General features: G+C 36.8%; 1 protein-coding gene across 8 annotated transcripts in view; it reads left to right on the plus strand.

Annotated features, from left to right (window-relative positions):
• Positions 1-27,382, plus strand: part of PRDM2 (PR/SET domain 2) — a 75,001-nt gene that overhangs the window by 30,921 nt on the left and 16,698 nt on the right. For all 8 annotated transcript variants that reach the window (XR_012650361.1, XM_075027487.1, XM_075027484.1 and 5 more), the window contains 2 exons: positions 19,927-20,037; positions 21,492-25,869. Coding sequence is in view for 7 of the 8 variants with exons in the window: in XM_075027487.1 (XP_074883588.1) it covers positions 19,927-20,037; positions 21,492-25,869 (4,489 nt within the window). In the remaining variant the exon portion in view is untranslated. The remainder of the gene's footprint in view (positions 1-19,926; positions 20,038-21,491; positions 25,870-27,382) is intronic.

Below are 27,382 nucleotides of genomic sequence, written 5' to 3' on the forward strand. Positions count from 1 at the left end.
CTTGGATATGGAAGTTTCTTAGCCCTGGGGTTGAGGTTTTATGGGAAAAAAAAGAAATTCTGATAAGCAGGATTAAAAAGTAATTTTTTAAAAGAATAATTCTAACTATATGATGAAAGGGTGGTGGGGAGAAAAAGTTGTTGTGACTTAACTTTATACATGTGAAAAACTGGGAGTCAGTACAAGGTAATCTTTTTAGATTAAATACCAGTTTAAGAAACTTGCTAGAGAGTGGCTCCTCCAGAGGGTTGTGATACTTGAATTTATTAGCTACCTAAAGAGATCAATTAATTCTTTTTTTTTTATAAACTTTATTTTGGCCTGTGTTGCAGGTTGTCATCTTAGACACTGAGGAGAAAATAGAACTAAGAAAGAACTGCCAAGTTTAAACAACTGTGAATGAGTGTGTCCTGTAGAAACACATTTTCCAGAAAAGTAAACTGACAGTTTAATACCTTAGAAATTCCTAGGCAAGACATTATTTGAGAAGTGTATTATAATTTAGTTATTCAAAACATGCAGTTATTAAATAGCTCATAATTATTCTCTATTCAGTAAAACAAATATCCTTTTGAATTTTTAATGCATCTTAAGCCTTGTCCTTCGACAGTTAAGATAGCTATCGTTTGACAAATAGTCTCGTTTCTGCAATTTATTTAATGAACTCTGATTATATCAGAAAAGGTGACCATTTCACAGGTATTAAAAATGTGATGTCTTTTGCCCAATCAATCAATCAAGGCTTTCATTATTGTAAAACTTTTCTTATTGCAGTAGGAATACTTGTTATTTCTGAACAAATCCTCACATGCTGTCAATTCAGACTGTTTTACCATAAGAGGTAGGCCTTACTAAATTTGTAAAGTTGAGATGGCATTTAAGAATCAGCAGCTGACCAAGTCTAGAGTAGACACAAAGTACAGATTCAACTGTTTTCCTTGACCTTGATCTGACCTCTGTTTGCAAGTGATTACTGACACAAGGTTCATAATCTGCTTTAGACCATATTTAGGATGGCACCTGGCATTCTTCTCCATGTACCATTTTGCTCTAATGTGTTAGCAAAAGGTGGGATCTTGGTTATGCTTTAGTCGTGTTTCTCAAAACTCGCCTGCTGTTTAGTTGCACAACTTCTTCAGCAGTTCAATGTCTTGCATATTTTTGTTCTTGTAGTCTGCATTCAAAATACTTTATACCTCCCAGGTGTTAATGTTCAATAGTTACTGCCTGGCTTGGTTGTGGGTTTTGATAGCTGGAGTAAATCCTTTACATCTTTCTTCTGCTGTGCACAACAGCTTAAGAGTCCTTGAGGAAAAGAGGCAGTTCTTAATATTTTATTTTTATGCACTGAAACATTGCATGTTGTTGCTAAGGTGATGAGTGCATTTGAGATTTAGAAAGAAATTTAGTAGGATAAAAGGATATTGAGGGAGAGAATACAACCCAAAAGAAGGAAAACAACTTGATGAACTTGGGTAGCATCTAAGATTTTTATCAGAGGCAACCCTGGTTATCTTTGACATGATTACTACATGGTTAAGAGCTAGCAGCTGCCATTGCATGGTCAACAACTAGCAGAAAAAAGATCTAGTTTTTTTGTTGCTTTTGCATTTTCTGAGATTTCATTTATTTGTTAAGTGTTTAGCATCTGCTTCTCCCAAGTTGTAGTTAATATGCTTCTGTCCTGCCTGCCAAGCTTGTAGGAAAATTTGTTCAAATCACATGCATTAGCACAAGATTTTTCATTTATTCCCTTTTTAAGGAGTAAGAGAGAACAGCTTGGCTTTCACTTTACAGTTGAATTCATGTGTCCATTAGAGGAGTAGTGTGGACACTTTTTTTTCTCTCATCAGGATATTTCTTCCTTTATATTTGACAGTAGTAATATGTAGTAGTAGAAAGCAGTAATATCGAAGATGAGTGTTTCCTTCACGAAGAACACTTTCGGAGTCTCTGGCTTCAGACTCTGTCTTCCTTTCAAAAATAACTTTTCACTAACTAAATAAAAACATAAAAAAAAAAATTGGTCATACATAAAAATACCCAGTGGTTTTATCAGGCTATAATCTGCTTTAAGGTGCTAAGTAGGCTCCAAAGTGTAATCAAACAATGCTGAAATAATCTAGGCAGTTTCTGTTATGGATTATGTGGCAGAACAAAAGTCTGTTCTTGGAGGAAGAAAGATACTGATGTTACACAGGATAAAAGTTTGCTCTGCTACATGCTTGTGAATAATACCTTCTAAAAAAACCTTTTTTTTTGTGGGGACGGGGAGGGGGAGAAGAGGGCAATGTTTTACTACTTCTGTGCTTATTTATATCTCTATGGTAGTGGTTCCATGCTGTGCTGCTCAGCTGTATTTGTGTCTTAGCTGTGTTCCACTTAGCACTTTATCTAGGCAACAAACGCCAGTGGCATAATTCGTACTATTGTCTGGAATGAATACTGCATGTGCCTCTTTCATATCTTCTGTCTGTACAAAGTCAGGCTGTCAAGAGGGGAGGGAAAAAAAGTCTGTAATTTCATTTTACCAAAAGCACATGCTGCATAAAGCAACTTGAGTGGGAGTCTGTCATGAAACCAAATGACCTCTTAAAAAACCCAGTTGTGTCACCTCTTAAAATAGAGTCCTCTATTGTAGTGTAAGCAAAACCCCTGAATTGGGTTCACCTTTATCTTGGACAGCCCCTGGTGATTATTTATTGTAGTACAGTTTTAAAGTCTCAAACCATTGCTAATAAATCTTTTAAAACTTTACTACCTTAAATGGCTCTACTGCTATCATAATGTTGCTACTTCCCATAGCTCTTATGAGATTTCAGGGAGAGCATGAACTATAGGGTAACTTTTAGTAAATAATACTGTCCCAGAGATAGTGTGAGATTAAGGTGGGTGAATTATGAATCAATTATCATCTGTTATAAATAATTATTATTACTCGTTTTATATCAGTCTGAATGCAAAGTGCAACTTTAGGCTTCTGCTTCACAGATTCTAAATAAATGCTGTCATAATAAAAGTTAGATGGGATTTTCTTTTGTCTATAAGTGTGACTTGCTGAAACTGTCAAATTGCTGCAGAAAAGGGAAATGTAAAGATGAAATGAGCAGGTTAAATTCTGTGATAGTAGAAATCCTTGCTTTTTTTTTTTAATACTTTTATAGGCATTCTCACTTAGTTCTAAATAATTAGCTGTACTTGAGAGTCACATAAATATGCATCCTGTTTACAAAAGGTAGGGCTTGGATTGCCATCTGGATGTCATCACAAATGGAAATCATGGCCAAATGATGCCCTGATGTCTGGTTTTTAAGTTAAATGAATTTATTAGGCTTGCACTTGGAATAAGTTTAAAAGTTTACTTCCAAACAGAAAAGAGCTTGTGAGAAAAATGATTGTGTATTAATTGGAATGTAGCTTATAGAAGGATGTTAAAATTCTGTAAGTTGCATGTTAGTAGCAAGGATAACATGAAATGATATTCTTACCTAAGCTCTGTCTCCAATAGATTTAATGAAAAACTTAGGAACTCAAGGCTTCAAAATTTCCTAGCCAATGACTGGAAAAAACAAAGGAGGAAGGAGAAGGTCAGCAAGATCACCTGGAACAAAACCTTAAAATGAAGTTTACTTTGATTTCCCAAAATCACACTGATTTACGAGAAGAATTCTGTAACCCCAGTTAAAAAGCTGCATTTGGGGTGTCGGGGAAACTATATCTCTGTGGCAGCTTCTGTCTCGTGAATATCTAATATATTTGAGGTCGTCTAACCAGCAGAAATTTTCTTTCATCTGTCACAAATGGGGCCCTTTGAATAGGAGACTCGTATTACTTTAAATTCCCATCTTCACTTCTACAGCAACGCCCCCAGTTCCTATGCTAGCTGCTGCTCTGAGCTTTCCCGAACAGCACAGTGAAATTGGTATGATTCATTCCAGCCTTGCTCCTGCCTACAGGTTTAAGAATAGGAGAAGATAAGCCTTCATTTCAGAGGTAAAAAAAAAAAAATTAAAAATTCACCACTAATTTGCATGTATTGACACCTTAAACTCCATATTTCTAAGTATAAACTTTTGGAAATATGAGGCCGTAGCACATTCAGTTATTAAAAAACATGAGTGTTTTTGCTTTAGTCAGGTTGTATCATATTTATGTGAACATTGGGAAATTTGTTTACTTATGTACTGTAATTACAAGGTTAGGGAAGGCTGTAAGGTTTGCTGCTTCTTCAGAAGTCTCAGATGTACTATTGTGTATACACTCCCTTTAAAAGTTTCCACATGTGCAGCTGGTAATGGAAATCCACAGGTGCTATCAGTGTGCTCTCTTGGCAGTGTGGGACTGTCACTGTTATCAGTGTATCATGGTATGTATTTGTACTAGAAGTGGGATCGGACATCCTGATGTTTGTAGTTTGGGGGCCCCCCAGCTTTGTCTAACACAAGCATCTGGCTGGTGATGCCACTAAGAAAGCATCATCAATGTATAAGCAGAATTTATTTAGCAAAGGGCTTGAAGGTGGTCAGGAATGCAGTGTAAGGACTCAGTGCTGATTATCAGTATCTCAGTACTTTTTTAAAACAAGTACTACAAGCACCTTGCATATTCTCTCAGTTACTTTATCTCTGTGGTTTTTTTGCCCTTAACAAATAATAATCTGGCCTTCATGATTGTAGCAAGTTGGCATGTTTCTAGCTACTAACTTATTTCTGGTTAGGGCAAATGTATATATTTGTCGATAACATAATAAAAATATTTTTCTTGGGTTATTTGGTTATTCAAATTCTAAAGTGTTTCATATTTTTCTTTAGCTTTTTCAGCCACCCTTCCTTACACTATTTTTTCCAAATTAAAAAAATAAAATAAATCTAGACCACAGTTGCAGTGTTTCCTAGCAAATTTGCTAATGCTGTCTTCAGTTACATAACCTACAGTGGGAAGTGAAATAAGGCACCAGACAGCTTTCTAGTATTAATCAATTTTTTTTCTGTTGATCAGGGTTAGCTTTGAAACAATGAGTGACCTGGAAGAAAAGCAGCTTGGTATTTCACTGCTAATTTTTTTTTAAATTAAACCAGTTTTGAAATTATTTTTCTCCTTTCTTAGGAAAATACTTTTCTAATTTTCCTGAAAATAAGTTAGAAGTTACTAAGTTTCTATTGAAATGTTACTTTCCTTGCAGAAATATTTTATTGTATTAGGATTTTCCAAAGCTTTCTTAGAATATTCTCTTCTGAATCACAGAAGTCTTTAAATGCCTCTGCGTAGAAAATGTGAAGAATATTTGGTGATTGCCGTTTTAGGGAAGAGCTTTGAGATAGATAGTTTGGAGGTTATGTTCCAAAATAGGAAGGGGGTGAATTCCTGCAGAACAGAAGAATAGACACTGTTTTCTGAGTGAAACGACTGCTTTTTTTTTTTTTAATTCCCTTAAATGACCTATTTTATGATTTAGAATTGTCCTGTTGCTTATAGCATACAAGAGAGCAAACTCAATGAGTTACTGACTGCCTTACCTATATTAAAGTGTTTGGGTTTGCTGTGTCACTTAAATCTGGATGACTTTTATTCACATGAATAATCGTTTCTTGAATTCCTTTGCATTACCTCATGTTAAGTCAAGGGTTGACCAGACACTATTGTTCTTTCTATGGTTTCCTTCCCTCCTGTGCAATCTCCTACTTCGTTTTTTGTTTTATAATAGGAGACTCTGGCTTTTATAGCGAACACAAGGTAAAGTCAACGATTGAGTTTCAGTGCATTCTTATTTTATTTACCTCTAGCTTGAATCATATCTTAATTTAGAGAAGGCTCTAAGTTCTCCTTGTAATGAGAATCTTCCATACCTTTTAATAATTTTTACTGCCTTTCTCTAGGTGTTTTCTTTTTATGCTTCATCTTTCAAAACCATTTGAACAATATTACTCATACTGATTCTGTATCATTAATGGCACTAAACTCTTTCAGTGCTTGTTTTTATTACAATTTACCATAATTTTGCATTGACCATTTATTTTTCTTGAATTGTTTACAGGGAACATTTACACCGAGGGCCTATCTACAGATGTCCTGTGTAATTTATTATGCAGTGATAAAGAAGCACATTTAATGTAACTTCAAGTGTGTGCATACAAAGTTTTGATAGCTGGTTTATTTATGGGAAGAGAAGCAGACTCCATTTGTGTGTGTGTGTGAGAGCTGTTTTCTTTAATTGTGAGATCTCCTTTGTAAGGCAAGAGGTGTTTGTAAAGTCTCTCTGAAGATTCTCATGTCACTGGATTACGAAACTGCAAAATATCAAAGTAATTTTATATTCCACTTATTAAGTATTCAGTACATTTTCTGAATGAACAAAAGGAAAAACAGTTGTCAGACCACAGTGTATTTTTTTTCTTTTTTTTTTTTTTTTAGATCTGTCAAACCTTCAAATTTATTTTGTTATTCCTGCCAAGAGCCTTACACAGATTGGCGGGAATGACTTTGTTTTGAAGAATTCTCACTGGCCTGCACTTGCTGTGTCAAGTTCCTCAAGGAAATGTTACAGCAGTCTAAGTTTTTATTTGGGTTTAACAGTGACTGAAATAAGACTCACTAGTATTTCAACTTTTGTAGCTAAGAAATTAGATAATGTCTGACCATCAGATATTCAGCAGCAAATATTTACTTACCTTTATACACTTTTTCCCCTGGACTAGGCAAGCACACTATTTATTTGGATCACCAGGGCATGTAAGTTAGTTAGGATGAAACTTTCAGAAGCACTTACGTGCTTACCAGGGTTGCTGTTAAAGAGTTAATTTTGTTGTCACACTTTCTATCAGAGTTCTGCAAGAGCATTTGATAGACTATGATTAATGCTTTAGAACTTCAAAGAGGCAGTATTATTAATGTGATGATTGACATAAAGTTACTCTAGTGAGAGTATTATAATAGCTGAAAATTTATCATCTTGATTATTATTACTGCAAAATGCCATGGGAATGGGTAGTCAGCTATACATCTATTCTAACTTGCATTGAGAGCCAGATGCCTCACTTGAATCTAGTCAAATATGAATTTTGTTTTATTTGGCAGTCCATAAGAAACAATTTGATTGTTGAATGGGAAAGGAAACAATTTGATTGTTGAATGGGATAGACCTAGTGTTTCTGAAAGTGACTTGATTCATATAAATTTTAGTAAATTTTCTCCTGTATTGCCTTCATTCAGAGTCAAGGCCAGTGCAAACTTCCTTCTGTTGCTGCCAGTAAAGTTGGAAACTAAGTGTCTAGGTAGTGTAGAGCAGCTCAACTGCAATGATGCCTGACCTCTCTTTAGCAGTAAGTTTGTATCAGAATGTTAGAACACACACCTTTGAGGTAGAGTCATACTCTTAAAAGGAAATGTGTGATACTGCTGCCAAATACTAGAGTTGTCTTGGGCTTTTACCAAGGAGCAGGTCATACTAAGTTTCAGTGAGTTGAGTAAAAAATTGACTTTCCTGCAAAGTGTTCTATTTCAAGTTGCAGGTAAAGAGCAAAGAGTCCAGTGTTTCAAATCTTACGGACCCTTGTGAGGGATTGCAAAAGCAAAGTGGACTTTGTGCTGAAACTTCACTCATAGCGACTGAATCCTTAACTGTTAAGTGTCAGCCTCCAGTCTCTCCACTCTCATATACCAGAGCTATGTTTTTTTTCTGGTTCCTTGCCTGCAAATGAAAATGTCCGAGTTACTTTTCAGTGACCTTTTTTTTTTTTATTCTGTTTTAGTTGACATTTTATGCTATGAAAAGATGTGTGCAAAAAACTTCTGCACCTTTAAAGTCTAGTTTGATCTAAACAGGTTAATCTGGAATGTAGCAGTTAACTGAGCAAAAGACAAATACATTTGTGCTCTGACTGGGGTTTGTTTTCACTTTATTTGAAAAATGGAGGAAGTTGCCATTCCCTGTGGTGACTTTATGAGCTTATTGACCTTTCTTCATTTCATAAATTAAGCAGATACCAGTTCGCTGTTGTCTGGTTTGGGGCAAACTATAAATTTAGTAACTTCTGCTGTTGGTTCTTTTAACAAAAGCACCAACTGTTGCTGTTGTCCTGTAGTACTCTCTTCTACATCTTGAGAAATGCACCGATGGGGCAACTGGAGCATTACAGTTAGAGTTCCTTTGGAAATATAATTCAGTATATCTTCTGTTACAAGAGAAGACTGAAAAGCATTTCTCTAAGAAAATATCAATGGGCTGCAGCTGAAATGAATGAAGCACTTGGTTTCACAGAGAAAGCTAAGCAAATCTTTCACAATTTCTCAGCAGATAAAAATGATTTGGGGACTGTACTGTACATTAAAATAATGAGTTTACATAATGTTTACCCTCCTCCTTTATCTACTTTTATATACTAGAAAGGACCTGTGGTGATGTTCTGCTATATGACCCTTGGATTATCACTCTGAAGTTGGAAGGAGATGAGTCTTTCCAAATTTAACAGATGCAGAGAAGCAAAGTTTTCATGCCTGCAAATGTGTTGTGACAGTAGCTGCTTATTGATAATTAAAGATGTTCATTGTTAGGTTGGAGACCCCGTTCATAAAATGCGGTAATATTTTTAATGGGGACTAATGGAAACCACTGTGTATTTACTATAGTAGGTAGTTGGTAATTCCATTTTTGTAATTCCACTGTTGTAATTCCAAGTTGTAATTCCATTTCCTGCTTAAGTTGTTAATCATATTGTTTTCCTTACCTTGTACAAATAAGAGTGCATGTCATTTGCCATATATTGTTTTTACATCTCTGTTTTTAGTGTCTGAGCAAAAAGCTCGGGAAATTAATAATGCTATGCTTGCAGTAAATAATAGCCTTTAAAACTGTACAGAAAAAAGAAATACTGTTTAAAGCAAGCTTACGCTGCATGCCAAAACTGATACCTTGGCACTTTGGAATGCACTAGTAAAAGGAGGACAATAAGCGAGTGTGTGCTATGGGAAATACTACTGAATGTGTTTTCCAAAGTAATTTTCCCTTTTCGAAATGCAAGGTACGAATCTATTGCAAATCTATTGGATTGCTGCAGATAATATTAAAAAAAAGATTTTCATCAACAAAAACGTGTGCTCTATCTATGTGGTTTTCTCTATTGAATCCCCTAAAGTAAAGATTACCTCTGCAAGTTGTATTGAAGAAAAATAAGAGAATAAGAAGGTTAAAGGAAAGAAAACTGGAAATGTATGTCAAGGAGGGGGATGAAATACACTGTAAAACAGAAGAGAGTGATATTACTGAGAATACTGTTTTGTTGGAGAAAAATTTCTGACAAATGACATGTAGTTACAGTAAACAAAAGGATTCAGTTGGGTAAAAATGAGTAACAGAGGACAAATCTGAGTGAATGTCAATAAAAAATGCTGAGTGTGACCTTGTAGCAATTCTGAGGGGTTTAATTTTATACATGGGAGATTTAATCTGGTGGCAGCAGCACTGTCTGGATCCTACATCTGTGAGAGGCTTTGCTCTTGTTTCCTCAGTGTTAGAGACTCCTGTTACAGTAATCCCAATGCTCTGGTTAGATACAAAGGCAGTCCTGTTTCCTGGGAATTGTAGCCCTTGTACAGCTGCATTCTCCAAGCCAAGCCATAGCCCCTGTCTGGACGAACGTTTGGATAAACTGTGCGTTTTTGGTCTTCCATGCAATTGTAGGTTTTTACTAACCTTTCAAGAGTTCTGTTTGGCATGGTGGAGCAAAATTGCTCTTGATAGCAGAACACCACCTTTATCAGCAGTGTATGAAGGGCATTAGCTTTTGGGTCTGCATGTGGACTCAGCAGTCCTGTTGATTTTTTTTTTCCTTTTTTTTTAAATGTCACTTATTGATATGACCACTACTGAATTTGAACATACCCAGTTTGTCAAACAGCAGAATAAAATGGCAGGGAAAGTCCTAAGCAGTTAACCTTTAAAGATAACTTAGCTAAAAAACTGAGATAATTTTTGATCTAACCCTCTCAAATGTTTAGTAACCAAATAGGGCTATGACAAATATTTGGGTTATTTATTACGGATAAAGGCAGACTGATCTAATAGTGATCATTTTAAACTTTGTGGTACAAGTAGTCATGTGAGGTCTGTCATCTGCATTCTCTTACAAATGATGCTGTCAAAATGCATGGTGTTTCTTAATTATCTGAGTGCAGCTACATTTCGGGGAGAGCTGTAGTGAATGTAGAAGCAACATTTTCTGGATTCAAGTAAAAACTCATACTCGTTAAAGCAGAGATTTAAATTTTGACTAATTCTCTGTATTTAAATACAAAATTTGGATGCTCTATTTTTAACTCAATTGTACATAAAAACTGGCTAAATATAGACAACACCAGTTATTTCTGGAAAATCTGTATGCCAGCTGTCACTTCTTTTGCTGCTTCTTTTGTTTTAATACTTAGCAAAATAAAAGCTAATGGAGTATAACTACAGAGAAGAATGTTTATCATATTTTCTGTAATGAGTTGGCTGTGTCAATGGTAGCTGTGGTTAGCTATCAAGTAACTTGCTAGGAATTTGTAGTGAATGGTGGGAGGTTGTGTTATTAGGGAGGGTAGGAGGTAGAAATACACAACTACGTTGAGTGATTGAGAAATTCTAGAGCAAGTCAGATTGCGTATTTGTGTACTCTGTATCTGCTATTTTAGTTTTAGAAATACCATCACGTGGGCAGAAGTAACATTTTTAAATCTCGCTGAGATAAAAGCTCTATGTTTAATTATTTACATTTAATTGTTTCATCACAGCTCTTGTGTGGGTTAAAATTGCATAGAATTAAACCTTGTGGATGTTTGCCATACTTCGTAATTGTTAGGTGACATTCTGGACTACTTAAGTTATTAAGGATGAGGAAGTCTTCTAGTCTTAAAAAGTTGAGACTTCCTATGATTTATACTCAGGTTAGTCAGAAGGCATAACATATTAAGGATTTGAATGAGGTGCTGCAAATGTGGATGGCATACTATTGCAAACAGATAACATAAACTACTTTTTGCTCCTCTTTCTGTTGCGGAGGGTGATGGTACGTAATTTAATTTATAAAACATAAAGTGTATGAAGAAGACTGGAGACAATTCCTATTTCAGGTTTTGTAGACTGGTATAATACTAAACATTGAAGATAAGCTTCCCGCTTGTAGGATTTTTCAGCCTAAATGTTTGGGTTTTACCTGTTTATCTGCATTTTGTGAATAGCTTGGGCTAAGATTTTCTGGGCTCATGAAGAACTCCCTATAATGGCAATATACTCCCTTTTGCTTCTTGCGAACTGTTGCATCATTTCTTTATGTTGGCATGGCATACCCTATGATGCCATGCTAACATTTCTTGTACTGATTATTGTATAATTTAAGAAGTTTGTGGTCAGATATAGTAACATGATCTTTAGTGCTGTCATTAAAGCAGAGACTTTGCCAAACACTTGCAGAAATTGGTGTTTTAAATAGCCCAGCTCAGAATTTTCTTACACTTTCCATGGCAACAGGTTCATCTGTTATGCAAATGTCATGTTAACAGTCTCTGTAAATGCATTGCTCTATTTCTTTTCTGCAAAATGGATATTTAGTGCTTGGTACAAACGTACGTTAACATAGATAGGTGTATGTTCATCTGTCTTCAGGTGTTACTGAAGTGTCTTCCCAAGGCGAGACTTGCAACAGTTATAATCTGGTTGGAAAATGCAGTGATTCAAATGCTACTATTTGTATATGAAGTGATGGTTAATGTGTAGCAATATGTTTATACAACAGGCAGTTCCATATTAATAGAATCACTGTGAAGTTTGTCTTCCATGCTTATTCTGTTCCCTGTTCTCCTGCTTCTACTGTGTAAGCTTGAAAGTGTCTTTTTAAGGAGGAGGAGATGCAAGTTCTGCTGGAAAAAATTACAGAAGAACCTTTACTCACAGGATTTGCTTTTATTCTTGATGTCAACCAGCCATTTGTCTCTGCTGCTGCTGTTTGTGGTATTCAAGCAGCAGTATTAGTACCGCTCATTGAGTTTCAAATTATAGCGAGGGAAAATACATTATCTAGACCAATGGGGCATGCAGTTTCTCTTCAGAGACCTTGCTTCCCTAACTCTTGCTTTTGAAAGATCCCTCCTGGAGACCTTCGGTATCAGTTGATGTGTGACCCCGTTGCAGGACAGGCTGTGTGCATGCACCGCTTTTGCCTCTCCTACCAGCCTGTAACGAAAGGATGTGGAGAGTTGAACTAAGACGAGTGGTCAGCCCCTGGCATTTCAATTACACGGGGATCGCAAGCAGTTCAAGTGTAGTGCCCTGCCGAGTCTTTGTCGTAAGAACAGTGGCAGGGTTGTGCTGAGCACAAGGCCTGACAGAGAATATGAGCCTCCAGCTGTGGGAGGAAGCAGTCCAGCAGAGAGCGGTGAGGCCAGCATAGGCTGAATGTCCAGTTTTTTAGTGCAGGGATGGGACTTTGGCTATAGATAAATCTCAAGTTTTTTTCCGATTTTTTTCCCAACTATATAGCTATAGGTATTATTCCTGTCCACCTTTAAAATTATTTGATGTATTAGGTTTGGGCAGACTGACAATACAGAACTAAGGTCTCCTGTAGCTCTAAATTATTCTCATGATTCTCAAGAGTCAGAAGTTAAAATTACGTTGTGATAATTTTTGTATACTGTGAAACAGCTCATGTCAATTTTAGTGTTTTATTTGCTTAAGGGTACCTAAAATTATGCCTACAGAAACTAGTTGTATCTGGTAACTTCATAATGGTATTGCAAGAAAAATGCCTCACCAATTGTTTATAATAATGATGGATTGAGGGAAACAGGGTAATAAAGGCATTTAAATGTTGTCTTTTTCTGCCCATTGTCACGTATACTTGACAGCATTGTTGAAACAGGCCTCTTAATGATGCTGTGTATGTAGCCATTCTGATTTAATTGACATCCCCTTTAATTAGATGTTTGTTTCAAAAATTGAGCTGTGCCTTGTGTGGCTTGAATTTCACCCTCAGAATTTCTGGGATATGAATAAAAATGTGCTGCTTTTGCATCCTTTTTACATTTTTTGTTTTTTTAATGTTCAGTTGTAGCAAGATTTAGTCTTGAAAATGGAAAAGTCAGTTAATGTTGTCATACTCAGCCTGTATTTTTGAATCGGAAGGATAGGTGCCTTCCTACCTAGGGGAGGAGTTTTCTCAAAGGGTGTTAGAAAGGGTTTTTATGTGTGCATACCCACCAACAAGTGGGATGCATTTCTATAGCCAAACTGGAAAATGCTCCTAGTATAGCATATCTTACACTAACAATAAAATAAAAATAAAAAGCTTTTTCTGGCTTGACTCGTACCACTACAGTCTGTGAAAAAAATCTCTGTTCTATGGCAGCACTTGAATATCTAAGCCTTGGGGTCTTGGGAGGCATTCTCTTGGGTTGTGTAGTAATTTTTCTTGCTGGTACAAGAGCATTTTTCCCCAAAGCATTTGGTAGGCAGTGGTCTCATGTTTTGTTTCAGTTAAGATGCAAGCTTTTGAGTTCAAAAGGCGTCGTCATCCCCCCCCCCCCCCCCCCCCCCAGGTGATAGTGTACGTGTGTGTTCAGAAGTACGGTTCAGAGATTTTCAGCTAAGCTTGCTCTAATCAAGTTTCAAAGCGATATTTAAATGCAAGTAGTTAAAAGGAACTTTGCTATATTGTTGTATTAACAGTAATATTATGTAAGAAATATTGGAAGTTGATGTCATAATATTTAAGTAACTTTGTTTTAATAAAGCAAAATTGTTGAGGTTTTTTCTTTCAAGGTTGTAATCTTTTCTATTTCTAGCCTAATATTTACTAGCTTTGTGACTTATCCCTACTATTTTTACTCTCTCTTCCTCTTTCTCTAATAATTTGCAGTGTGACTTTTTGAACGATGTAGTGGAATAACCTTACCTATCCTAGATCACTTAAAACTTTGGACAGCAATTTAAAAATGATTTAATTAGCATAGGCTATGAGATGGTGGATGCAGTAAGTCAGATATTCTTTGTTGCAGTAGTATGATGGAGGTTTAAGTCTGCAGTGCTTAACATGCAGCCCCTCATCAAAAAGGAATGAATAACTATGCAATGAACCTGTAGTGTATATACTTTGAAACGTGGCTCTTGGTTTAGATCTTTAAATAAAATATTTGCAGAACCTTGTGGGTTTGAGGTCATGTTTTCAGCAAATTTCTGTAATCCCTATGATTATATGAATAATTCTTATATACATATATTTATATGTATGAGGCATGTTGTACCTACCAGCTTTCCCTAAATGTTAAGAGTTCTTAGCTGTTCTCAGTGACTGTAAGCAGCTCTTAACACGCAGGTATGTTGCCATTTTAGTCAAGTGGTTTATGATTTGGCATTACTGTCTGAGCAGGTGCTGGTAGATAATAATGAAAGGCTTTGTAAACAAGATTTCACTATGTAATGAACCATAGCTAATGGTAGAATAAAAAAATAAATAAAAAGCAAAATGAAAACACTTAAATGCTAACAGAGGAAAATATGTTAAAAGAACAGCCTTAGTATTCACGTATTCATAATGGGCATTTTGAATTCAATACTTTTTTTTTTTTGGTGCTTAGTTACTTCACTATTTAATCAGTTCCATTTATTAAATATGTACGGTCTTTAACATTTATATGCTGTGACATTCACAGCTGGACAAGATTCTAAGAAGTCACTGCAACGTGTTTCTGCTTTTTTTCATGTTCCTCCAGCCAACACAACTTGGATTTAATTTTTTGGAGCAATTTATGCTGTTATTTTGGATGTGGCTTTTTTATGTATACAAGGCATTCATTTTTTTTCTAGCCTGTCTTCCAGAACAAACAACTAGTCAGATTTTTACAGATGCCTGAAGGTTTAAGGAATTTACTTCGAAAAGCATGACATCTACCAGTATTCTGGATACAGGAACAGAGGAATTCTGGTGCACAGCAAACTGTTTCTCAAATGAAAAATCAAGTTGCATCTGTATTTTAAAATTCATTAATCAAAATAATGTGGAAATGGTCATGCAGTTGTCTTCTGCTGAATTTGCCATAAGGTTTTTTTAGCTTGTATATACCACTTAATCTTTATTTTATTCTATCCAATGCCAAAATGCTGATTTTTTTTTTTCAATAGGAGAAAAAAACCCCGTTGGTTTATAGAATAATAGCAACTACTGTGTGGGATTGATGTAAACTTTCACTAATCTGAACCAGTCCCAGAGGGATTTGACTAGTGAGTTTATATTATTATACTGTAATTCACATCATGAAACTGCGTGGTGGTCACTGTCAGGGTATAACATGCAAATTTCACTTTAGCCATACCCTTTCAAGGTGGCTACACTTGTCATCTGTGCTCTAAGAATACTTTTCAAGGCGTCTCTGAGGTAGCTTCTCCACTGTTTTCCAGGAAGCTTGAGATTTGGGCAGGTATCTGTGGTACTTTAAAGCAACAGCACAGATGGGGTATGGGGGTGGATATGTTACTCGGCTGCAGTTAGTTGTTGACTAGAGATTTCAAAGGAATACTGGAAACTTATACCAGTAATTCTCTTCCCTTATTAACCCAAGATTTTTGGAGAGGCAAATGTCTACCTTTCGTATTTCTTGTAAGTGATCAAAACAGTGTTTGAAATCAGATGTGAGTGTCCTTACTTCATGATCTTAACTGTGAACATGTTTGGTGCTGCATTTAAAGGTTATTAAAGATAATAGCATCTTGTACAATTTGGCAATATTTAATTACAGAATTTAGCTCCAAGTGTATGGAAAGACTGTGTTTAACTTCTTCCCTCCTGGCATCTGAGTATGCTTATCCCATCCCACCAGAAATAACTCAGTGGTTTTACAGTTCCATTAGTATTTTGGTTAACAGCAAAAATATGAGCACAGATAACTGTAGGTTGTTTTGAGCTGTCTTGGTTTGATCAATAAAATGATGTATGGGCAAATAAAGATGAGTTCTCTCTTTTAAATTCTTACTCTGTTGCCATCTGAACTCCTCTGGAATAAGTGGGACTACAGCACAAGTATCAGCTGATTATCTGGACATTGGCAGTAGCATGAGATCTCCTGTGCCTGTTGCAATGCGTGTGCTAAATGTTATAAAGGTATTGTAAAGATTTAAAGACAGATAATGCTCGTGGTGACCTATCTACAACATAAGTGGAGGAAGGGGAGAAAAAGGAACCATATTAAATTAAGTTGCAAGACGAGTTGATGCATTCCTCTTGATCTTTGTCACTATAGACAAGTAGCTACTTTCCATCTATTTCTTTCATTTTCCTTTGCATCTTTCTTTTGCAATTCTTTTAATACACATACACTTATATTAAGTTCTGCCCTTCATTTATTCTTTTTGTCATTGTTTCCATTTCACTTTCCCTGTGTTTCATTCCTGTATCTTTCTTGTTTAGACCAAGTGGTGGATCCAGCTGGCAGTAGCAGCCATGTAGGACCCTTCAGGAACCTGATGGTAAGTGCACGTGTGTACTTATACTCAGGCTTCCACCAGGCTCTGTATTCAGAGGCATTTTCCCCCTCCTGCAGACTTCTGTTAGTTCTTGACACCTTAAACTGTAAGAAAATTAAGGGACAGACCTTGGGCTACTCATTGATATCCTTTATATCAGAATAGTAGGTTGCGTTTTTCATTGAAAATCTGCGGGAAGAAAATTATCCAAATCTTTGAGTTTTACATGGATTTAAAAAGCACTTTGAGAACTCATGGAGGAAAGTCTTATCAAAAGCTATTAAATATCTTCAGAAGTTCCTGAACTCTAGATACGTGAAAGCTGAGAGAGCATACCAATGAAGTATCACTTTACTATTACTCTATTCTTAAATTCTCTCCCTGGGCATCTGCTATTGAGCATTCAGGGCCATGAAATGGATGCATCTGGGACAGTCATTGCCATGCTTGAGTATAGTGGATTCTTTTAACCTTTACAAGGAAAGCTGCAGCCTAGAAAATGAACAAACTAAAGCTGGTAAAAGGAAAACATCAAAAATTGGTTGGTGTCTCTAGTTGGTATGAGTTAGAAATTGATCTGATGCATCTAAAATTACGGATGTAGGTAAGCAATTTTGCTCGCTATTCTGAGTAAGAGCAAGTAGGTGCTGGGTGAATCTGTTCTTCAAATGCATTTATGCTTAAAGGCCAAGAACTTGAAACATTTCCAGCTGTATCAGTGAGAAAGTTGCTTTTTTTTTTTCTTTTTTTTTTTCTTTTTTGAAAGGAGTGTGGCAGGAGAGCTTGCAAATGATCTTCTTTCCATCAGTAGCATAAGGAAGTATGTGACTTAGAGTAACTCAATTTTGCGTACAAATCCTGCTATTCTAGTGGTTTCCCAGATTATAATTGGATTTGAGGTACTATAAATTTTAGATTTTCTAAATGGATGACACTTTGGAAAACCTATGCACACTTTAGCAGTATGAGTGATTTTCGTTGTTGCTTTTACACACTTTACCTCATACTTTAAAGAGCACAATGTATTTCTAATCTTGTTATAAGAAAGGATGAATTGGGTCTTGGTTTGAAGCCTTTTACGGTAACCTGTCATTATGCTGAAATTCAGTGCTGCTGTAGAATTAAATGTAGAACTGCCCAGTGACTTCATCTGCAATACCATCATATGCTGCACCACCTAGTAAAATACTGTCTCTAACTGTGTCCAGGTTTGGCATAGATGAGAGGGGCCTGTGGACCAGTCTTTTCCTTCTTGTTTCCGGTCTCACCTGCAGAGATGGGAGATGAATCTAAAATTTGGTCATTTAAGTCAAGATACTGATGTTGGTCTTCAGGTGATAAGCAGCCTGCAAAAAAGTTGGTAGCTCTTAAAGGGTTCTAGCAATTAAGTACATTTTGTTACGTCACTCCTAAGGTGTATTGTGATGCATGTTTGATTTCCTAGGAATTTATTGAAATTGTACATTTAGACCTTTAGAAATGGAACTGTTTGTTGATTGTGTTACTGTATGTTTCAAGAGTGATTTCAGGTGACTTGGCAGATATTTTGGAAACTTATTTGAAATCCTTTGGTACTACCAGTTGTAATTACAAGCATTAGAGGTGCTGATAATAAAAAATTATGTTAAAATTGGACATTCAGTAGCCTATCAGGTAAAGACGCACTTAAACTCCTTATGCCTGTGTGAATGCTAAAACAGACGCGAGATCTTCTGACAACTTGCAGGTGTTTGGTACAAAATACAATTGAATATTGTATTGTCAAATAAACCAGTGTTGGTTCATGATGGTAGGTTTAGACACAGGGTTTGTTACAATATTTGAGGATATTATGAGATAATCGCTACTTCACTTTAGGAAGGGTACATGTGTATTTCCCAAAGGTGACTAAAACTCATTTTGAGTGACTGTTGTCAGTTTCTTGGACAGAAAACTGTTAAATTGGAATAAGGAAATAAAAAAAGGATAATTATATACATGAAACTGAAAGACAGTGGAATTTGGGGAGAGCCTGTGAAATCTGAGCTCCTTGAGAGCAAATACAGATAATTGTTTAGATAGAATAGAATGCTCAAATAAAAACAAGCGTTTCCTTTTAAAGCTGACCTGTCTCTGATCTGTTCTATTGGAGGGGGTGCATACTTGGAAATCTTCAGTTTGAAAAAAGGAACATTTTTTTTAAAAGGCATTTCAGTTTCTTGGCTCCGGATGTGAAAAAAATTTTTGAGGGGGGAAAAAAAGGAGGAACTTGCTGACAGGATTGTGAGTTGGAGGAATGAGCTTCTAAATAAGAAATGGGCTTAGGGCTATGATGCACACTTCTGATTAGAAGGGAAGGGTCAGTGCGTTAAAAAGTAGCATTTTGTGTGTGAGAGGGAGTAGTGGAAGAATTTGGATTGCTGCTTCTGCATAATTCTCGTTCCTAAGAGGTGGTGTGTAGAAGCGTGAAGTTTCAGGAGACTGGTGTCTCAACCACAGTGTTGTATGTAAAATAACTATTCTGTATGGAGAATATGTCTCTGCAGTGAATTAAATTGGAAGACCTTAGGAGTTTCATTTATTATTACGCAGTCCTTATCATAATTGAGATATATTATAGGACTGAATCTTTAAGATTAATGGAAAAAATTAGCAGTACAACTTTGTAGTGCATTGGTAAATGAAGTTTTCAATTTCTTTACATCTTGCGTCACTGATTAGGTGTTCGCATAATGCCATTTTGGCCTAATCTTCGTTGTGTTCATCATCCTGTACAACTAATACATACATGCTTCTTAATTTTGCTTACAGAAAGCAAACTTGTTTGTGTCAGTGGGCGTGATGAAATATCTTTATATTTTGCTGTTACCCAGTTCCATCTAATTTGGTTTTACTGTCTTTGCCTTGTTGGTCAAGATTGTGCTGCTCTTAGTCTTCTCATAATGTTGTTACTTCCTTGCTTTTATTGTAACTCTCCAAATCATTATTCAGAATGTTCATACAAGTAGAGAAGCCTCTGTGGGTTTCTATTTCATGAGGTCTTGCAATTAACATTAAGGATTAATAGTATATGAAGAAATTTCATATTTTCCATATACTTGCATGAGATACCTTCATATGACTACTAAATTACTGTATTGGGTAACTGTATGATGTGCGCTGGTTAACTCTGGCCGATACATTTCTGTTATAGTCTATTCTTGCTTTGAAAGTGAGTAAAGTATTTTGGCGTCTTAGGTTTTTAGAAACTCATCTTTACTTTTAATTTCTTCTGGGCTCTAGGGACTTACTACTTTATCTGAATGCTGTCCTTTGTACTGATCAGTCATTTATATTCCTCAGGAAAACAGGGTTTCTACAGAATGTTATATTCCAAAACTGGGTGTTTTAATTCTGCCACTTAAATATGAAAAATAAAAATTACTGAAGAGGATAATAAATGTTGGGTTTTTTCTCCCCAGGAAAGAAAAAGACTCAGGAAGGTAAAAACAAGGGAAAGAAGGTAGCAGATACAAAGCAGAAAAAGGCTGTTTTGGATCCTACTTCTGCAGATATGAGGGATTCTAAAGAAGGTGAGTTCTTGAGTATCTTATTTTTTTTTCCTTCTAACTATCTTTTTGAATCAAAGGACACTTTTTGTCACATTCAGTATGTTAGCATGTTATGTTAGTGTAGCAAAGTGAACATATTTATGTTGTTTGCCCAAACTTTTTTATTCATAAGGAGCTTGGATATCAGAAGTATGCCATGAAACATGCAACTCTGACAACAGGAAAAACTAACGTACTGTAAAATGTAGACATAAATCAAAAAACTTTAGAACAGAAGAGCAGAGAATAGTCCTTATTCTAAAATAATGTCTTTGGAGCTTAGTTATACAGTCATTATTTATTGCTGTTTAACAGAAGTCAGTGTCAAGGGGAAAAAAATACAGTATTAGTGCAGCGGCTCACTAAGCATGCTGTTTGTCCTGAAGATTATCCGCAAAGGTTGTTTATAAATTGGCTTGGCTTTTTTCACATAGTATGTACATTAAAATGCCTGAAAGATATTTTAAATATATATTTTTCTGTCTGTTTTACAAGAATGTAAAAATTTCTACTGCTGTGTAACCAATAAATGTTTAAAGCTCTGTAGAGGTACTGATTTCTTTCAAGCTTCTTTTGCTTGCACTTCTTTTGACCCATAACTCTTCCATTCTTTCACTCTGTTGTCCCTTCTGCTTGTACAACATGTGCACCACTGTTGCAGGCATCTTATGCCCCAGCTAGGGAATGCAGAGAAACTTCTTGCTCTGTACATGTAACCACTTAAGCAACATTGTGTGAGTTAGCAGCAAAGTTATTTTCTTCATCAATGGATACCTGACAGCAGATAGGTAAGACTAGCGTGCAGAGGTGTGAATAAAGAATTCATCCACACCAATGAGATGCATGCAGGCTCTGATTCAGAAGTGTAGGAAATAGCCATTCAGGCAACAGCCAATAGAAAATCTCGTATAAAGAATGGAAAGTACTATGCCAGATACAAGGTACACCTTGCTGTGCATTACAGTACAAATCCAGATTGGTTTTTTGTTAATAATTTTGGGGAAATGGTCAAAATTGCTTGACAGCCTTCCTGTATACTTTATGTATATGTATTGCAGTACTTCCCTGACACTTATTTGCCATAAGGAAAGTCAGTGGAAGTTTTTTGGAGGTTTCTTGAAATGTTCTGAAGTCTGCCTTGAAATGTTCTGGTACTCTTCAGGCTCTTCTGGGTTTCTTGGCCACAATATTCAGTCCAAAGATTCTCTGTTAAGTCTAGGCAGTTGCCTATATTTTGCTGAAGTTCCAGAAGGGAAATTTCTGACTACAGTTTTACTCTCAGTACTGAATCACAATAGTGAGAAGTAGTGGTATTGTGTTGGGTCATAAGTGTTGGATATGTTGTGTTAGAGGAAAAGGTAGAAGAAAGGTGTAGCATACTTTGAAGTGTTTGGTAAAAATGTCTCATGCTTTTCTTTGCATGCTTTGTGTATCAGGTCATAAAGAGGAAGATGAAATGCCTTCTGTTTCTGCTGTACTGTCCCTGGAACAAACAGCTGTGATTCAGGAAATGGTGAATCAAGATGTACTTCCAAAGCTAATGATCCCCAGTCCTACCAGTGAACCACAAATGGTAACTGAAGACAAACAAGGAGAAGCAATAAACTGTGTTTCAGATGATTTAGATGATGATGACGAGGATGATGATGATGATGAAGAGGAAGATGAAGAGGAGATGGAAGATGCCAACATGCCTAAAGAAAGTGCTGAAATGCCTTTGATATGTGAAGAAAAGTTAGACTCTATGGAAGAGCAAAAGAGTACGTCAGAAGAATCTCCAGAAAGCTCTCCAAAGAAAAAACTTGTTGTGAAAATTCCAAAAGCGAGAGGTGAATCAAATGGTGATGTTCAGGAAACATTCATGTTTCCCTGTCAGCATTGTGAGAGGAAGTTTACAACAAAGCAAGGACTTGAACGCCATATGCACATCCATATATCTACTGTTAACCATGCTTTCAAGTGTCGATATTGTGGGAAAGCTTTTGGAACTCAAATTAACAGGCGAAGACATGAGCGACGCCATGAGGCAGGGCCAAAAAGAAAACCGTTCTTAACACTAACATCATCACAACACTTGGACAATGTTGCTGATAACCAAGTAATTGTGGATGATGGTCTTAAAGATGACATGAATGTTTCCAGTCTTGTGCAAGACTCTGTTGTCTTGGATTCTGAGAAAGTTTCCCAAGAAATGTCAAATTCTGCTTTTGCTGAGGAAAATAAGGAGCCCAAAGAACTGCATCCGTGCAAATACTGCAAAAAGGTTTTTGGAACTCATACCAACATGCGGAGGCATCAGCGTAGGGTTCATGAGCGTCATCTTATTCCCAAAGGTGTCAGAAGAAAAGGATTCTTTACTGAAGAGCCACCGCTTCAGACAGAGCAGGCCCCACCAGTCCAGAGCGTATATATAGCAAGTACAGAAATAGAAGAGGAAGGTGAAGTAGATGATGTCTATATTATGGATATTTCCAGCAATATATCTGAAAATTTAAATTATTACATTGATGGTAAAATTCAGTCCAACAGCAGCACTAGCAATTGTGATGTGATTCAGATGGAGTCCAACTCTGCAGACTTATATGGACTAAATTGTATTATCAGTCCAGTCACAGTGGAAATTTCCCCAAATTTAAAGGTTACACAAACACATGTGAATGAACCTCCTAAGGAACCATCTAGCAGTGGGAGCAATGAATCCAAAAAGAGGAGAACTGCCAGCCCTCCTCTTGTACCAAAAATAAAAACTGAAATAGACCCAGAACCTATAACTCCTACTAGTTCTTTAAATCTTCCTCTTAGCATTTCAACAGAAAGCTTACCTTTTCATAAAGAAAAAGGTGTTTATTTGTCGTCAAAATTAAAACAGCTTCTTCAGACACAGGACAGTAAGAAGATAACTCCACCAAGTGAAATCCCTAAAATAGGACCTTCTGTTACATCATCACCTATTTTGCCTCCAGTATCCAGTAGATTTAAAAGAAGGACCAGCTCTCCTCCCAGTTCTCCACAGCACAGTCCAGTACTTCGAGACTTTGTCAAATCAGGTGAGGGAAAAACTGTGTGGAATGATAATATTCGGAGTTCAAAAATGCCAAAGTTAGAAAGCCACAGCAACTCACCTGCTTGGAGCTTGACTGGAAGAGAGGAAAAAGAGACTTTGAGCCCTCTTTGCTTTGAAGACTATAAAATATCAAAAGACTGGACAGCAACTCCGACTTTTGGCAATGTGTGCAACCAGCAGCCGCTGGATTTATCTAGTGGTGTGAAACAAAGGTCTGATGTCAAAAATAAGAATCAGGTTCCCTGGGAATCTGTTCTGGATTTAAGTGTGCATAAGAAGCCTTGCAGCGACGCTGAAATTAGGGAATGTAAAGAAAATTCCATACAGCCAACCTGTAGTGGTGTTAAAAAGAAGAAACCAACCACTTGCATGTTACAGAAGGTTCTGCTGAATGAGTATAATGGAACGGGTGCAGCCACAGACAGCACACTCGGTGTAAACAGGAGCGCGAGCCCAAGCAAATCCCTGGAGCCTCAGGCAGAACCTGACATGGATCCCAGTCTATCTGCATCGTCTTCCGTTGACACTCAGCCCCTTAGTTCCTCTGTTTCCCCTTTGCCACAGGCATCTGCTGTACCTTCCATGTGCCAGCTGCCTCCTTTGTTAACACCAACCAATCCTCCCTCCCCGCCACCCTGCCCGCCTGTGTTAACGGTTGCTACATCACCTCCTCCCCTTCTTCCGACAATGCCGTTATCGATTCCAGATGTCTCTGCCAGTGCCACTAACACTTCTTCTTGTCCATCGCCACTTTCTAACACTACTACCCAGTCTCCGCTACCAGTTCTTTCACCTACAGTTTCTCCTTCTCCATCTCCTGTTCCTTCTGTTGAACCTCTTATTTCTGCTGCTTCACCTGGTCCTCCTACACTCTCTTCCTCATCTTCTTCCTCTTCTTCCTCTTCTTTCTCCTCCTCTTCATCGTCATCATCTCCATCTCCACCTCCTCTTTCTGTAGTTTCTTCTGTTGTTTCCTCTGCTGATAATCTTGAAAATACTCTCCCAATAATAAAACAGGAAGAAGCTGAAAATGAACAACAGAAAGCCAGAGAAGATCCTCATACTTCAAGTGAATCGGGAGTAGTGCAGGAAACATTCAATAAAAGCTTTGTGTGCAATGTCTGTGAATCACCTTTTCTTTCCATTAAAGACCTAACAAAGCATTTATCCATTCATGCTGAAGAATGGCCCTTCAAATGTGAATTCTGTGTACAGCTTTTTAGGGATAAAACAGACTTGTCAGAACATCGCTTTCTGCTTCATGGAGTAGGAAATATCTTTGTTTGCTCGGTCTGTAAAAAGGAATTTGCTTTTTTGTGCAATTTGCAACAGCATCAGCGGGATCTCCATCCAGACAAAGAGTGCACACATCATGAGTTTGAAAGTGGGACTTTGAGACCCCAGAATTTTACTGACCCCAGTAAGGCTAACGTGGAGCACATGCAGAGCCTGCCAGAAGATTCTTTGGAACCTTCTAAAGAGGAGGAAGATGAAGATCTAAATGATTCCTCCGAAGAGCTTTATACTACTATAAAAATAATGGCTTCTGGAGTAAAATCTAAAGACCCAGATGTTCGTATGGGCCTCAATCAACACTACCCAAGCTTTAAGCCACCTCCATTTCAGTATCACCATCGTAATCCTATGGGTATTGGAGTTACGGCAACAAACTTCACTACCCACAATATTCCGCAAACATTTACTACTGCCATTCGATGCACAAAATGTGGCAAGAGTGTCGATAACATGCCTGAGTTACACAAACACATACTGGCCTGTGCATCTGCCAGTGATAAAAAGAGATATACGCCTAAAAAAAATCCAGTACCACTGAAACAGACAGTGCAGCCTAAGAATGGCATGGTTGTTATAGCTGGCCCTGGAAAGAATGCCTTCAGACGAATGGGTCAGCCTAAAAGACTTAATTTCAATGTTGAGATTAGCAAAATGTCCTCAAATAAACTAAAAATAAGTGCATTGAAAAAGAAAAACCAGCTTGTCCAGAAAGCTATCTTGCAGAAAAAGAAATCTGCCCAGCAGAAGGCAGAGTTGAAAAATAATCCATCCGAGTCAGACTCTCACATCTGTCCCTACTGTAACAGAGAGTTTACTTATGTTGGAAGTTTGAACAAACATGCATCATACAGCTGTCCCAAAAAACCTATCTCTCCCTCCTCGAAAAAGAATTCTTCAAAAAAAAGTGCAAGTTCTTCTTCACCTGCAAGCAGTGAAAAAGGCAACAACCAGCGTAGGCGAACAGCAGATGCAGAAATCAAAATGCAAAGCATGCAGCCTCACTTGGGTAAGACAAGAGCACGAACCTCAGGACCTGCACAAATCCAGCTTCCCTCTGCATCCTTCAAATCAAAACAAAATGTTAAATTTGTACCTCCCATTCGATCCAAAAAGCCAAATTCATCATCTTCATTGAGGAACTCTAGTCCCGTAAGAGTGTCCAAAATGTCCCATGTTGATGGGAAAAAAACTAAGGTGGTCGCTAAGAACAGCTCGTCTGGAATCTCAGGCAAAGCTTCCCGGAAATTGCATGTCAGAATACAAAGGAATAATAAAGCTGTTTTGCCAAGTAAGTCTGCTGTGGCAAGTAAGAAAAAGGCAGACAGATTCACTGTAAAATCTAGAGAGAGGATTGGAGGACCTATTACACGAAGCCTACAACAGGCGGCAAATGCAGAGGCAGCAGAAAACAAAAGAGATGAAAGCAGTACAAAGCAAGAACTAAAAGATTTCAGGTAAGCATTTAATTTGAAGTTGAAACAACACAGGAACACATTGCTTGCTGTTTTGCCAATTTTCTTGGTCTTTTTTGAGTTTCTCATGCTTAAATAATAATAAAAAAAAGGTTACATTTCCTAAAACATGGTTAAGTAGCTCAGTCATGCTGAGGTATGATGTACATACTTGATGCATTTTGTCATGTTGTCATGAAATAATACATAGTTTGTATAGAGAATGTCTTTAATTATTAACTGAATTGAAAACTCCGGAAAAAAAATGTCAGTACCTGAGTGCAAATAAACTTAACGTCATTGAACTTAATGTTATTGGAGACACTGACCTTGCATTTGATATCTAACATACATGGTGGCCCAAAATCATTTTAGATTTAGTTTATGGCAGCCCACTAAGCTAAAAATTATGACTGCATTTTTTACTCACTAAAATAACTTGCCTTGTTGGTTTTTTAATAAAAAGCATTCTCTGCATATCATATAAAAAAACCCATGACCAAATACTTCAAAAATGTATGTGCATACTAATTGAGTCAGATCATGAAATGCTTAATATAAGGGAAATAGACATGTAAATAAGGGAAATAGACGTGTAAGAAAAGTTACATGAACGTGTAAATTTGTTAGAAGTATCATGCTCTTATGTTTTAGTATAAACAAATTTTATAATTGAAGTTCTATTTCTTTTTGAGAAGAAGCATTTTAATCACATGAAAGGGTAATACTTCAATAAATAAATAAAATCTTAATCTACGTGCCTGAGTCCCGACTTACGTCTTCATGTAGTCTCTCAAATCAATAGGATATTTTGCAAAGTGTTTATAACTTTTATTAGCGTGCTCCTGCCATGTTATTCTTGGAAACAGGTATCTGATTTGCTGAGTAACTCGGAAAGCTCACTGGTCATGAAGAGTTCTTTTGGTTTTGGTAATTGCAGTGCATGGCTCTGATTAACACCAGATTTATGGCTGAAGGTAGTATCTTTTTTTATCAAAGTAATGAATAGTGGAGGAGGGGGAGGAACTGGCAGCCTCCTTCAGAACAAGTGTCCCCTAGCTGAATTTGTCAAGAAATGTCAAAATCCAAACTGTTTGCAGCTTGTGTGTCTTATGGTGAAGACCTCCTAGGTGAAAATTTTGTGGAAATACTTTGTAAAGTAAAGGTTCAATATAACAGAATTATTTCAAAGTGCTAGAGGGGAATTTGACTTAAAATAGTCAATACCCAAATTAGGACGCGTTGAAGGAGAAAAATGTTAGTGGAATTTGGAGACTAATGGTGTAAAAAATGCCTTTAAGGAACAAGAAATGTCTACCAGGCCTGTTCTCTTGGGACATAAACATCTTCATGTTACTTAATTCTAATCAGCTGCTGTCTTAGTCTTAAGTGTGAAACTGTATTTCACATGATGCCAGAACAGATCCGTAGTATTTGAAGCCATAATGACACATGTTTCCATCTAAATTAATCATTTGAACTTAAGCTAAATAACTGAGTACTTGGAAATCTGTGC

Source organism: Buteo buteo, chromosome 5 (assembly GCF_964188355.1).
Source record: "Buteo buteo chromosome 5, bButBut1.hap1.1, whole genome shotgun sequence".
Taxonomy (NCBI): domain Eukaryota; kingdom Metazoa; phylum Chordata; class Aves; order Accipitriformes; family Accipitridae; genus Buteo; species Buteo buteo.